Below are 13,059 nucleotides of genomic sequence, written 5' to 3'. Positions count from 1 at the left end.
TTCTAGTGGAGCACCTTTTGAATTTTTTTGGATTTCCCTGCCTTGGACATCTCTGGGGGCACCAACTGCCAAGTACCACAGACTGTTCCTCAAAAGCCAAAAGGCATTAAAAATCTCCCTCAGGGAGGCCAGGATACAATCTGTGTCTGCCTGGCCACCACCAGCGTTCTGATGAGGTGCACCTACTCAAAACTAACACCAGCTAGAACGATCTGAGCGAACGCTTACAAATGTTCACGCAGGAAACTTTGGAGGCATCCTTTAGATGTAGAAAATTTATTAAGGACAGGTCATACCGCAAAAATACACTAAAGAGAGGATTGGATCTGACTGCCTTATCTAGGATGTGTTGTCAAATGGGTGGGGAAAAAAGGTTGACATTGAGAGGCTGGCATTCATTTTTTAAATCTCACCACTTTATCCAAAAATTCAGAGAATAGCTCTGGCTTGCCAGGAGGAAAACGTTTCAGTGATGATAAGTCCACTGATTTTAACAGCTCAACAAGGGTGCTAAAACAAAAAGAAAGAGCAGAACGTTAGGTTACAGGAGCCACACAACAGTCTAGATGCTGCCCATTCACTCACAGTCCTGGGGTTTCTCAAACCCTCGTTTCTGCTTCCACATACTGGGGGCTGGGGGCTCCCACTATGGAAGGTCTGTTTTCATGTGAAAAACAAAACCATTATTTCTCTAGACCCTCAATGTCAATCCAAGACATCCTTCCTCACTTCCCTCCACTGAGTTGCTTTGCTTAAAGATGAGGCTTGGTCAATGCCACCTCAGGACAGTGTGCTCAGATGGCTTTGCAATTACCCTCAGGAGCAGCTGGTAAAAACCGAGATGGTCCAAAGTTAAATTCATGGAACAACCAAGTGACACAGCCAGATGATATGATGAGAACTGGATTTGGGGGGATGCGGGCACATGGGACCAGACTGCTGAATAATTAGGCCTTGCCGGTATTTTCTTCTCTTTGTTTTATTCCTTTTCTTAGACTTGAACGTTTTAGGGTTCTGATCCCACGTTCTTTCTACCCTGAGAAATTCTATTCTCTATCTGTAACATGAAAATTTTAGCATGGTTATTCATAACTATAAGCAACTGGGGGTACCCTCAATGGCCAACAGTCAGGAATGGGTGAGGATGGCAACAAACATAAGGGAGTAGAAAGAGAGGGAAACCTGGAAAGACTTTTCTGCAAAAATGCAACGTGAAAAAGCAGTCAGACTAGAAGAACACATTCCACCCTAACTAGGACCACTTGAGTGGAAGAGGCCATGGGAACAAATAGACCAAGTCAGGATGGAGGCTGGGACAACGGGGGGACTCCCAAGTTGTGACAATCTATGCATGGAAATTAATTACGTCAGGTGGTTGCTGAGCAAGTTTAATGACTTTCGTTGAGGTTCAACTGGCTAAAACCATTTTTTAAAAAGACTCACATGGTAAACTCAGGAAAAAAATAAAATACTATTAAAAATAAATAAATAAAATAAATTAAAATAAATAAAAATGTTGACGTGTCTGGATTCCAGTTGCCACAAGTGTGATATTCCAGGATTGTCCTAAGCAACACCACCAAGCAAACACTTGCAGGAATGTGGATGAGGCACATACATTAGGAGAGACACAGATGCCTGCTGTCCATGCCTAAAATACATCAGCCTCTGGACAAGAAACTACACTGGACTGCTGGCTTTTATTTCAGTGAGATGACACTGGAAGGAGTTGGAAAGGATTGGGAGAAACTTGGTACACGCTGATGATTGACATGGACTCGATCCTGTACATAGACTGCTTCTGTAAATCAGCAAAGTCACTTCGCTTTCTCCAAACCTGAGCTTGGTGGCTTGCTTTTTCAGGCTCTGAGGTGCAATCCTTGGGTTAGCATTTGGACCACAAAGGGTCGAGGCCCAGAGTAGCTGAATTTCCCATAAGCCAAAGTGGACTTGCATAAATCAGTTAGCAAGGCGACAGTTAACTTCCTCTTATAGAATCATGTCAGCCTGGGTTTGCCCTTAATCTATAAAGCACACTCCATTCCTGGGTGAGGATTAACCAACCAAGCAATCCTCCAGGCCCTCCTCCTGCCTCCTCCTCTGTTCCATGGCACCTCCAGGCCTGGCTTCTCTCAGCCTGGCAAAGCCACCCTCTCTCCTGGCCCACTCCATCAATGAGGACTAACTAACAGTCTCTGCAAGAGACTTGATCCTCAATCTGTCAACAAGAAGACACTGAGGGCCCCGCCCCTGCCAACTGGAGCAGTGAGCTCTGCCTCCAGTTCTCTCTACCTCTGCCTTTCTCCCCTCCCCTGTGCCCCAACCTTGGCCTATGTGGAAGTCCAGAAAAAAAGGAAGAGAGAAGTCTAAATAGCTTCCAACCCAACGACTCCCCATCTGGGTTTCATGACACCTTGGGCTGTCTTTTTTCTTAAGCCCATTTTCTTAAGGGTTTTATGAAATCTCCTAAAAGTACGTGATTTGAATTTGCTCTCTGATAATACTTAAACTACCGAGGCAGAAGGGCTTTGACCATGGGCCTGCCAATGGCGTATGCCTCTGCTGTCCAAGAAAACGTTCAGAAAAAATGCAGACCCATCCTTAGGTGGGCTATGGGAGCTCCTGAAGACCTTCTTCCAAGTCAAAGAGGGAGTGGAATCCTGGTCTGCCAAGGGAGGACCCACATTAACAGAACCACAGAACCTCCAACTGCTGATATCAGAATAAACATATTTTACATATACTTGCAGAGATGGTTCATCAGAAAAAAATTAAATGAGGTAAGGACAACTTTCAAAGCTGGTGGGAAACGACCTCACTCTCCAGAAAGCAGCTAATTTCTTCATCAATCAGTGCTAGGTACATGTCAGGCACAGTGATAGGTTTAGGGGTTTAAATAATGCCAGCGAACAAAGAATTTACATTCTCAGAGGACACAACCAGTATAGAGAAGAATGTAGAGATCATAATTATTAAGTGAAAAGTACAGAAACATTTACTAAACATGTACCATTTGGCATGCACTACACTAAACAAATACACGTATATGAAAAGTATATATTTGTATTTTTAATACATTAAATGAATCCCATTTGTTAGTAGTTTTAAAAAGTCACACGGAAGAAAGGGCATGAGACGTTAGGGGATTCAGGAAAGGATTTACACAGAAGATGGTGCTTGAACTCTGTCCTAAAGAAATTTGGGGCCTCTACGAGGAACCTGCAAGGAGGGTGGCCATTTTTAGATCACATGATGGCCAGTGTCAAGGCACAGAAACGGGACACTGAGTACTGCATGTGGTGTAGGAGGGACGGTAATTTCTAATGAGATGGAAAAGAGAGGTTTGGTCCAAGTTGTGTAGAGCTAAAGCTTTTTAAAAAGCTAACAAAAAGAGTTTGGTTTTTATCCTAGAGGCAATAAGAAGTTGAGTGAGCAGAGATCTGTACTTCTGGAATATTACTTTGACTGCGGCTGTGTGCAGGAAGGACTAGCATGGGGAGAGACTTGAGGTGGGGGTTCACTAGGAGGCTGTGGCAGTAATCCGGGGAGAGGTGACAGCTGTGTGAGTGGAGAGAAGGGCTTGGATGGGAGACATGTTGGGAAGGTAGACACGGCAAGTGACTGGATGGGTGAGGGGGAGAGGAGAGTCCACAAAAATGCACACATTACAAAGCCAGGGGACCAGAAGGATGGTGGTGCCCCTGACAGAAATTGTGTAGTTTGGAAAATGGTTTAGGAAGAAGGAAAATCAATTCTGTTTTGGACTTAGTGAGTTAAAAGAGATGTCTGTCCGGAGCAAGTTCAAAACTACACTCCAACTCTGGGGACACTTGGTAGAGAACGGAGTCATTCGCATTGGGATGACAGTTAAATCTATGTGCGCTGATGATGTTACCAAGAGAAAGAATGTTGAAGACAGGAGGGCCTAGGCCAGAAGTTTGGGAGATCCCCACTGGTCTGGGGTAGGGGGTGATATGGATGATGAAACAGCAAAGGAGGTAAGACACAGATGGAAAGAAAAGAAAAGCCTGAGAGAATAGTGTCCCAAAAAGTCAGAGAGCAGAGTATGGTGGAGGAGAGGCAAAGGCTGCCTGGGGTCAAGAAAAGACCATCATGGCTGGCAGTGAAGAGACTGCCAATGACTTTGGAGAGAACACTTTCAGTCGAGGGATGAGGTTGGAGGCCAGATTATAAAAGGCTGAGGAGCAAGGTGGAGGACAGGAAGTGGAAGCAGTGAGCATAGAGAGCACTTTCCAGTAGTTTGGCTGAGAAAGGGAGCAGAGGTATTAAGACAAAATGGAGGGTGTAGAAAAGGTTTGGAAGGACGGGAGAGACTTGTGATGGTTGAAGGCAGGCGGGCAGGGAGAATGGTAGGATAATGATAGAGAGAGATAGGAAGATATTTGAGGGTGTAATCTGTTGGAGAAGACGGGAGGGAATGGGATGATGGGCCCATATGGAGACCGGCCTTAACAAGAAGGGTGAGCTTGTTATCAGACTGCGGGAAAGGAGGGGGATTACGGAGGGATGCTGAAGAGACCTGAGGTGGAGAGAAGGGGAAAAGAGAGAGCTCATGGCAAACAGCCTCAAACTTCTCAGTAAAGTAAGAGGCAAAGTTCTCAGTGGAGAATGGAAGGGAAAAAGGAAATATGAGAAGCAAAGCTGAACAATAAATTCTGGGAGGAGAGGAAGAATCAGCCAGGAATCAAAGACCTGACTTTCCGCAGTAAGGTTCCAGTTCAGGGTAAATAACCAAATCTGAAACACCCCCAGCTGGCATGATTATGAGACACCCTTGAGCTGCCTTCAGCCACTCGTCCTGCAGATGATGGGAATATTCCAAGGATTGGGTTTGGTAAGAAAAGACCCGGGGTAGGACAAGGAGGCAAATGATTCGAGAACAGAGGACAGCAGGGATTTGAATTTGCTAAGTAGTGGGCTGAGGCTGGACAGAGAGGAAACTGAAGTCAGAACAGAGGTACTAGCCCAAGAAAGGACTTGGGGTGAGACACAAGAATCACAGAAAGTTCTGGGCAGAGAGGGGAAGTGGAATATTGTGGGTAATGGAGATACCCTATGGATGGCTGAGGTGAAGAGAAGAAAGCCATGGGTCTAAAGGAAGCTGAGGAATTGGGAGTTTAAGAAGTTGGAGGGAACATCTGAGGCTATAATATACATTCCCTAGGGACAGGCAGGACAGAGCAAGACTGTGGTGAGTCCTGTGCTGAACTCCTTGAGAAAGATAGGAGAACAAGCTGGGGATTACTATTTCATAGCCTTCATCATTTCCTAGCAGGAAAACCTGGGATCAAGGCCTTGTTTAGGCTGCCATCATGAAACCTAACCAGAGGCCAGCTGCTACAAACACCAGAGGAAGGGACTTGGCATCAGGAAGGCCTGAGTCCACAGCCAGCCTCAGACACTGCCTAGTTAGCTGTGTGGCCCTGGTCAAGCCTCAGTGTCCTCGTTCATAAAATGGAGCACTCAGCTCCACAGGCTGTCATGAGGGGCACAGGAGCCAAGACACAGAAATCCCTCTGCCACCCTCCAAACACTACATAAGTGACAGCCACTGTCTTCATTCCCCTTCTCGCTAATTGAAATGGTCACACAATTCAGATAAGAATCCATGCTGTGATCATAGGAGCCAGCTCCAAATTCTTTGTTGCAATGAAACACATTATCATTTACTCAGGGGCCTCGGTGGGCTTATGGAGGACAAACACCCCTTTCAAAACACCCAACATGGCTGTCTTTCTGAAGAGCCACACATCTCCTGATCCAGAGGCATACACCAAGAGCACCAAAGATAATAAAAATAGCTAGCGTTTATATCGTACCTACTATGGGCCAGGCATTGTGGGAAGCACTTCACAGTCTCTCACTTGCTCCTCACAACAACCACGAGAGGCAGGTGCCCTTGGGATCCCACATTTTACAGCTGAGGAAACTGAGGCAGATAACCATTCAGTGACCTGCCCAAGGTCACCCTGCTAGTCCATGTCTGAGGTTGGATTTGAACTCAGGTCTTCCTGCCTCCAGGCCTGCCTTTGGCACCATCTATCTGCTACTTTGAAGTATGTGAATGGCAAAGGGTGGGGGGTGGGCAGGTGAGAAAGGAAGAGCTCAATGAATCTGAGGGGGGAGCAGCAGTGGCTTCCAAAGAGTCAGTGCTAGCCCGCCGCCTACCTGCATGTGCAATAGAAAAGATACCCTTCCTTGTGCAGCTGTCTGGCCAGCTCTAACTGGTGATTGTCCATCAGCTTTTCATTTACGACCACCACCAAGGGCTTTCCTTCTTCCAGGGCCTCCAAGCAGCTCCCCGCACCTAGAAAGAGAAATCCAAACTCCATCAGCTTCTTCTCCAGCTGTCTTGCAATAAAAGAGTGAAAAAATAACCAAAGTCCAGTGATTTAGCTGACTAGTATGCCTACACATTCACCTCACTGAAATAGGCAAAGAAGAAAAATGTCAACAGCCTGTCTCTGGGGATTGACCTTTGTCTGGGCTGATGATGGTCAAGTCTCCCAGGTCCATCTTTATCCTCTGAAGAAGACAGAGGATTTCTCTAACATATAGAGAACTGTGTCAGATTTATAAAAATAAGAGCAATTCCCCAACTGATAAATGATCAAAAGACAGAATCAGTTTTCACATGAAGTAATTAAAGCTATCTATAGCCATATGAAAAAATTCACTATTGATTGGAGAAATACAGATTAAAACAATTCTGAGGCACTACCACATACATATTAGATAATAGGACAGAAAAGGTAAACAACAAAGGGTGAAGGGGATGTGGGAAAAATGAGACATTAATGTACTGTTGTCGGAGTTGTGAACTGATCCAGCCATTCTGTAGAGCAATTTGGAACTATGCCCAAAGACGTTGGTTATTTTTTCACTCTTTTATTTATAAAAGGCCGCATACCCTTTGACCTAGCAATACCGTTACCAGTTCTGTACCCCAAAAGAGATTAAAAAAAAAGGAAAAGGACGTGTAGGTACAAAAATATTTATACTAGCTCTTTCCTGGGGGTAAGGAATTAGAAATCGAGGGCATGCCCATCAATTGGGGAATGGCTGAATAAGTTGTGGTATGTAATTATGACGGAATACTATTGTATCATGGGAAATGATGAGCTGGATGGTTTCAGAAAAGCCTGGAAAGACTTACATAGGTTGATGCAAAGTGAAACATATTCGGTACAAAGCAGCAGCAATATTGTAAGATGATCACCTGTGAATGACTTAGCTATTCTCAGCAATACAATGATCCATGACCATTCTGAAGGACTTAGGATGAAAAAGGCTCTCCATCCCCGGAGAAAGAACTGATGGGGTCTGAACACAGATTTTTTTCCACTTTATTTTTCTTGAGTTTTTTTGTCTGTTTTCTTTCACAACATGACTAATATGGATATGTTTTGCATGACTACTCATATATAACCCATATGGAATTGCTTGCCTTCTCAATAAGTGGGGGTGGGGAGGGAGGAAGGAAGAGAATCTGGAATTCAAAGTTTTAAAAACAAATGTTAAAAAATTGTTTTTCACATATAACTGGGGGAAAAGTAAATACTAAATAAAAAAAACAAACACCAAAAAAAAGAGAGAGAGAGAGAGGAGAGGGGAGGCAGAAGAGCCTGGGGCTGGGGGCACCACGTGGACACCCACCTCTTTGGATAGAAGCACTTTCCAAAATACAGTGCCTGGCAGTAGCACAGACCTTTGTGGACATGAAATGAGGAATAACTCCAACTGGCAAATCCAAAACTACATACTTTGGAAATCACTCTTTGCCCAAGGGTTAAAGAGTTGGGAGGGAAGCTCTGCATACCTTTTTAAAATTTCTTTTCTTGGGGCAGCTAGGTGGCGGAGTGAATAGAGCATCAGTCCTGCAGTCAGGAGGACCTGAGTTCAAATGTGGCCTTTGACACAAACTACCTGTGTGACCTTGGGCAAGTCACTTAACCCCAATTGCCTTGCCTCTCCCTGCCCCAAGAAAAACCAAACAAAAAAAAATTCTTCTTTTTTAATAAGCATTTATCTTCTTTCCTTCCCACCTCACCCCCAACTTAAAAGAAACAAAGAAAAAGTCCTGCAACAAATATGCATAGTAAAAAAAAACAAAACAAAGTCCCATACTGTTCATGTCTCTCATTGTTCATCTTGAATCCATTCCCTCTGTCATGAGGTAGGTCACATAGGTCAGCATCCATTTGTAAAATAAATTCCTGGCTTCTGTTAGCAATCTCCAATCTGATAAATTTCCCCCCTTAAAACTGCAGGAAAAAAAAGACACCGAACAAAAGAACAAAATCTGTTCCCCTCCCCTATCCACTAGCTGTCACATTTCCAACATTGCTCAAAGGACTATTTTGAGAATAATGTGCAGTCATTTCCCAGGGTGGGGGGGCAGAAGGCAAAGCTGACTTTTCACCTTGATATAAGCAGCCTGGGGAGCTCCTGACGTGGAAAACTCCCTCCACTCATGCAGATTAGCAACATTAACAATAAGGTATCAAGTGACCTCTCTATGACAGCATGGCTAGTAAAATGTCAGGCACATCCTTGAACACAGACCTTCCTGACTGCAAAGCCAGCTGACTAGGTAAATTTTGATCACCTTCACGTTGACTATTATTAACTAAATTCATTCACAATAAAATTGATTTCAAAATGTATTTTTCAAGCTTGTATCACATTTTAAATGCAGAATTTTCACTTAAACTTAGAAGCTTCTATTAACATAGCAGATATCAAGTCTTATTCATTTATAATCCTTACACACTGGCGTTTTAACACCTTGCCATGTGATGCTGGAAATGCTTCATGCTTCCTGTGCTTTTGCTCCAATATGTGGAAAATAACATTGTTAGGGGGCCAAGGGTCCTACTCATTTCTGTTCTAGCAATGGACCAACGTGAGTAACATTCTCAGAGACCTTCCTCAGTTTGCCAATCCCTGCTTTATGTCACTGCTGTTCATCACAAGCCTAAACCAATCAGGTACCTTGAATTTCTAGTCTAATGTATGCTGTGATTCTAAATCCAAGAGGCCATACCTGCATGGCTAATGATCAGATCTGATCTCTTAATGTCTTCTTTCAAGGAATTCTTGAACCTGTAAACAATCAAAGAAAAAGATGTCGAAGCGAAGGAGTCCGGTACCACTGTGCCTTTTCCAATCTGTAGAACAAGTTTGCGATAACCAAGTCTCTTGAGTATCTAAAATAACAGAAAAATCAACACGGGCACTTTGAAATATCACCATCATCGTCATCAGCAACATTATCATCACAATCACCATGAGCAGCACCATCATCCTCATCAAAAAGTAACATTTCTCTAGTACTGAGTGGCAGGCCCTACGCCAAGCACCTTCCAATGATTATGTCATTCGGACCCTCACAACGACCCTGGGGAATAGGGGCTATTATTATTATCACCATTTTGCAGCAATGGTGAAGTGACTTACCCAGGACCACACCACTAGTAAATGACCTAAGCTGGTTTTGAACACAGGTCTTCCTGAGTAGGTCCTGTGCTCTGCAGTGCTACCCAGTGTCAGGTTTCAGGGAATAGGCACAGGGATCAAACTTGTAGTTTCATTGGGGGACTTCCAGACAAGGAAGTTTGGTACTTTCTTGGCAATTTGTACTGTTAGAAAAGGTTGTGATTTGTCCCCGGGCACACAGCCAGTATGTGTAATGGCAGAACTTGAAGGTGGGTCTTCCTAGCTTTCAGGCTATCTCTATCCACTCTACCACACTGTCAGGTTTGGAGTAACCAAGATTCCCTGGGGTTTATTTCACCGAATTTCCAGTTCGAAGTGCCCATATTGGTCATTTAGTCCAACCCCCTCATGCTACAGAGGAAGAAATGGAGATTCAGGCAGGGCCGAGGATTTGGCCACGTCACTTACACAGTAACTAGCCAGGGTACTTTTCGTTACTCTCTTGAAGCCCACATATAGGACTTATTCCTGTGAAGTGTGCGTCAGTTGACACTCCTGGAGTGTGGATGTGATGTCTAAGGGCCCCCGATGCCCTAGTGATGCCCTGGACATCAGCTCGGGAGTCAGAGAGCCTGGGGCAAGCTATTCCTCTCTCAGCCTCAGTTTCCTCACTTAAACCTACAATCTTATGGTCCTTCATCTCTCTGGGCCTCATTTTCTCTTTATCTGTTATATAAGGAGGGTTGAATTAGATGATTAATCTTTAAAGTGGCAGTGTGCCCTTACATGCTGGGAGTCGTTCTCCATTCCTGGGCCTCAGTTTCCCCTCTGTAAAATGAGAGGGTTGGTCTCTAAGGTCCCTTTGGGATGTGAAGTACCTTTTCCTCCGTCAAATGAGGATTCTGGCCTCCATGGTGTCTAAGTGATGGGGTGCTTGGACCCCAGCCCTAGGACCTATCTCGCACCCAGTCAGGGAAACCATCTCTCCCTCTTACAAGAAGAAGCTGACCTCTGTAGAATTTCCCTTATATGAACAGGACTATCTTGTACCAGCAGAACTATCATTCCCATGTTCCAGACGTCAAGCTATAGACGTCAACTCCCAAGGCTATTTTGTTACAGACGTAGACGTACAGACCCCTTAGAAGCCTCCCCTCCCCCACAGGCCATGCCAGTAGTGAATGATGCCTGTGCCCAAGGTGCAGAAACTGTATGTTCACCGCCTACTTGGCATACTTGCCACACAACTCACTGGACTTTTTCTACATAAGCCTTAGCATCACTCCTATTAGGTTGTGAGTTCCCTAAAGGAGCTCTGCCCGCCTTCGTTAGCATTATAATAAACTTTGCCACCTGACTGGAAGACTGATTGAGTCTGTGAATTCTTTCCAGACAACTCTGTTCTGTACCTTGGTACTTTGGGGTCCCTATACCCCTAAACCTCATCAGGGCCCATTTGGCCCAACAGCAGGCCCCAATGGGACCAGTGCCATTCAGAAGCAGGGGCATCGGTGGAGGGGACGAGGAGACGTGCACGTGTGTTCTGGGGGTGGGGGAGGTCGCCCGACCAGGCTGAGGGGCGATGCCGAATGGTGTGCGCAGGCGCAGGGGCAAGCGGCCAGGCCGCAGTCCGCGGATCTGCGGGGGCGCCTTGCGGCAGCGTGTGCGCAGCCGCAGCGCAGGCGCAATCTGAGCTGCCGGCCAAACGAGGGGAGGGGCGGGAAGAATTCCGACTAACAGACGGCCTGACGGACCGACACCGCTCACCTGGAGGGCAGCCCTGGAGGACACACAGGTTATGAGCTCGTCGAAACTGGTGGTGCCTACGGTGACGAAAACGGACTTCATCGCCAGAACCTGTCGGCGGGCCTCGGAACGGCCGGACGTGACGTCACTCACCAGTGGCTCCAGCCCCGCCCTGCTCAGTGCGCAGGCGTCCCTAGCGCCCAGCCAGCCAATGAGTTGCTAACAACCAAGCTTTCCTGGCGGCGTCGGCGGCGTTGCCGGAAGTACCTCGGGGGTGGGGGGGCGCCGCGGCGCACTCTCGGACCCCTCCCCCCGCATCGTCTGGAAAGGAGGCCACATTTTGTGTGGTCAAATCCTGTCTCTGTACGTGCAGGCATAATGTTACATTACATGACACCAGTCTAACCGCGCCCCCATTATAGTCCCTGGCTTGCAGCTGTTGCAAATAAAGCAGCTGGAAGACTTTGGTAGAGCCCCGCCTTTTTGTGATGAGGGCCCTGCCCGGACTGCAGTATTCTGGCTGCGCTCCTGGTTAACCCCGGAGGACTAGCCATGCTTACGGGCTGCCCACTTCCCTCTACTCCGCCCCCGCCCCCGCCCCATGATAATCTGCGTGAGCTCATTCCTCCGATTGTTTGGAGCCCCCAACTGGCATCACCCAAACTAGATTCCCTACCCTACTCCCGCTGCCTCAGCCTTTCCTCCCATCCCCTGCACGCCCACCTTGTCCCCAAATCCCACTCCACATCCACCCACCCGTCTACTGTGCCCTCTGATCACAGTAATAAACCTTTTCCTTGTTCATATCTTCCATCTTGGACTCACTGAACCCTGGCTCCCTCCCTTGGCCACCCTTTCTAACACTCATTTCTTTTTCATCCATTGCTACTCCCACCTCCCCCAAACTCATAGGCCCATGCTAGGGCGATAAGAATAGTCCTTTGCTATTCTCAGACTTTCTACTGCTAGCACTCAGTAACCTTTCCTCCTCTGAGACTTATTCAATCCACATTTATCACCTAATTAAGATTCTGGTGGGTATTATCTACCAGCTCAAATTTAGGGTTATTCAGGAGGATACTATCCTTCCTTCCTGGAAGAGTTCAATGCCTAGTTTTCAGTCTTTCTCTCCTCCCCAATTCCTGCCCTCACACTAGGGAATTTAACAGACATATTGATCCTCCCTCTAATGTTCCAGTTCCTTAACTTACTCATTTCCCATAAGCCATTCCTCCACCATAGTTTGGCCACATATGAAATGGTCAAACCCTTAATTTTCCCTTCTCTTATAGACACCTCCTTCACATCCTGTCTCACATGAAGAGGTGCTTCTTGCCAAGGCTAGCATGCACAAGTAATCCCATTCCGCTCCCATCCTTAAAAAATCCTCACTTTTGATCTGTCTATCCCCACTTCACTGCATATTGCTCATCCCTTTCATGGCTAACCTCCTTGAGAAAACCACTACAATTGGTATCTTGACTTCCTTTCCTCTTACTCTCCCCTTAACACTCTATAGACTGGTTTCTGATCTTATCCGTCAACTGAAACTGCCCTTTCCCAAGTCACCAATCATCTCTTACTGGCCTTTTTCTCAATACTCATCCTTCTTGACTTCTGTGCAGCTTTAAGCACTATCAATCACCCTCATATCCTGGATACTCTCTTCTTTAGATTTTCATGACGCTGTTCCCCTGGTTTTCCTCCCACCTAGCAAATTTCTCCTTCTCAGTCTCCATTGAGGAGTGTGTATTCTTCTGTGCTCCCAGAGGTATGTGTCAGTTCCTTATAAATCATGGAAGTCAGACCTTTACCTGCTATGTTCACTTCAAATGTTTTCCCCCAATCTGTCTC

At 46.0% G+C, this 13,059-nt stretch overlaps 1 protein-coding gene across 3 annotated transcripts; it reads right to left on the bottom strand.

The window, feature by feature from the left end:
- Window positions 1–257: 257 nt before the first annotated feature.
- On the bottom strand, window positions 258–11,373 carry LOC118832922 (UDP-N-acetylglucosamine transferase subunit ALG13 homolog). 3 transcript variants are annotated; one of them, XM_036740313.1, is made up of 4 exons: window positions 11,227–11,373; window positions 9,068–9,230; window positions 6,190–6,328; window positions 258–510 (listed from the first exon to the last, which is right to left on the bottom strand). In XM_036740313.1, exons 1-4 carry the CDS (start codon window positions 11,305–11,307, stop codon window positions 396–398), a joined length of 498 nt encoding a protein of 165 aa, XP_036596208.1. In that variant the 5' UTR covers window positions 11,308–11,373; the 3' UTR covers window positions 258–395. The 3 variants fall into 3 exon arrangements, with proteins under 3 accessions (XP_036596208.1, XP_036596211.1, XP_036596210.1); XM_036740316.1 differs by having other exon boundaries at window positions 9,068–9,126; window positions 11,227–11,313; XM_036740315.1 differs by lacking the exons at window positions 9,068–9,230; window positions 11,227–11,373 and adding an exon at window positions 8,149–8,246.
- Window positions 11,374–13,059: the final 1,686 nt, after the last annotated feature.

This window comes from Trichosurus vulpecula, chromosome X (assembly GCF_011100635.1).
Source record: "Trichosurus vulpecula isolate mTriVul1 chromosome X, mTriVul1.pri, whole genome shotgun sequence".
Classification (NCBI taxonomy): domain Eukaryota; kingdom Metazoa; phylum Chordata; class Mammalia; order Diprotodontia; family Phalangeridae; genus Trichosurus; species Trichosurus vulpecula.
Note: the sequence above shows the minus strand (reverse complement) of the source record. Positions and strands in the feature narration are given on the sequence as shown.

Bases quoted from the DNA above. Each gene is read 5' to 3' on its own strand.
- LOC118832922 (XM_036740313.1), bottom strand. From the start codon at position 11,307: ATGAAGTCCGTTTTCGTCACCGTAGGCACCACCAGTTTCGACGAGCTC. The intron at 9,231-11,226 runs GTGAGCGGTGTC...CTGTTATTTTAG, and splicing joins CCTCCAGGGCTGCCCTCCAG to ATACTCAAGAGACTTGGTTA. The intron at 511-6,189 runs GTAGGCGGCGGG...TTTTTGTTTTAG, and splicing joins CTTTTCTATTGCACATGCAG to CACCCTTGTTGAGCTGTTAA.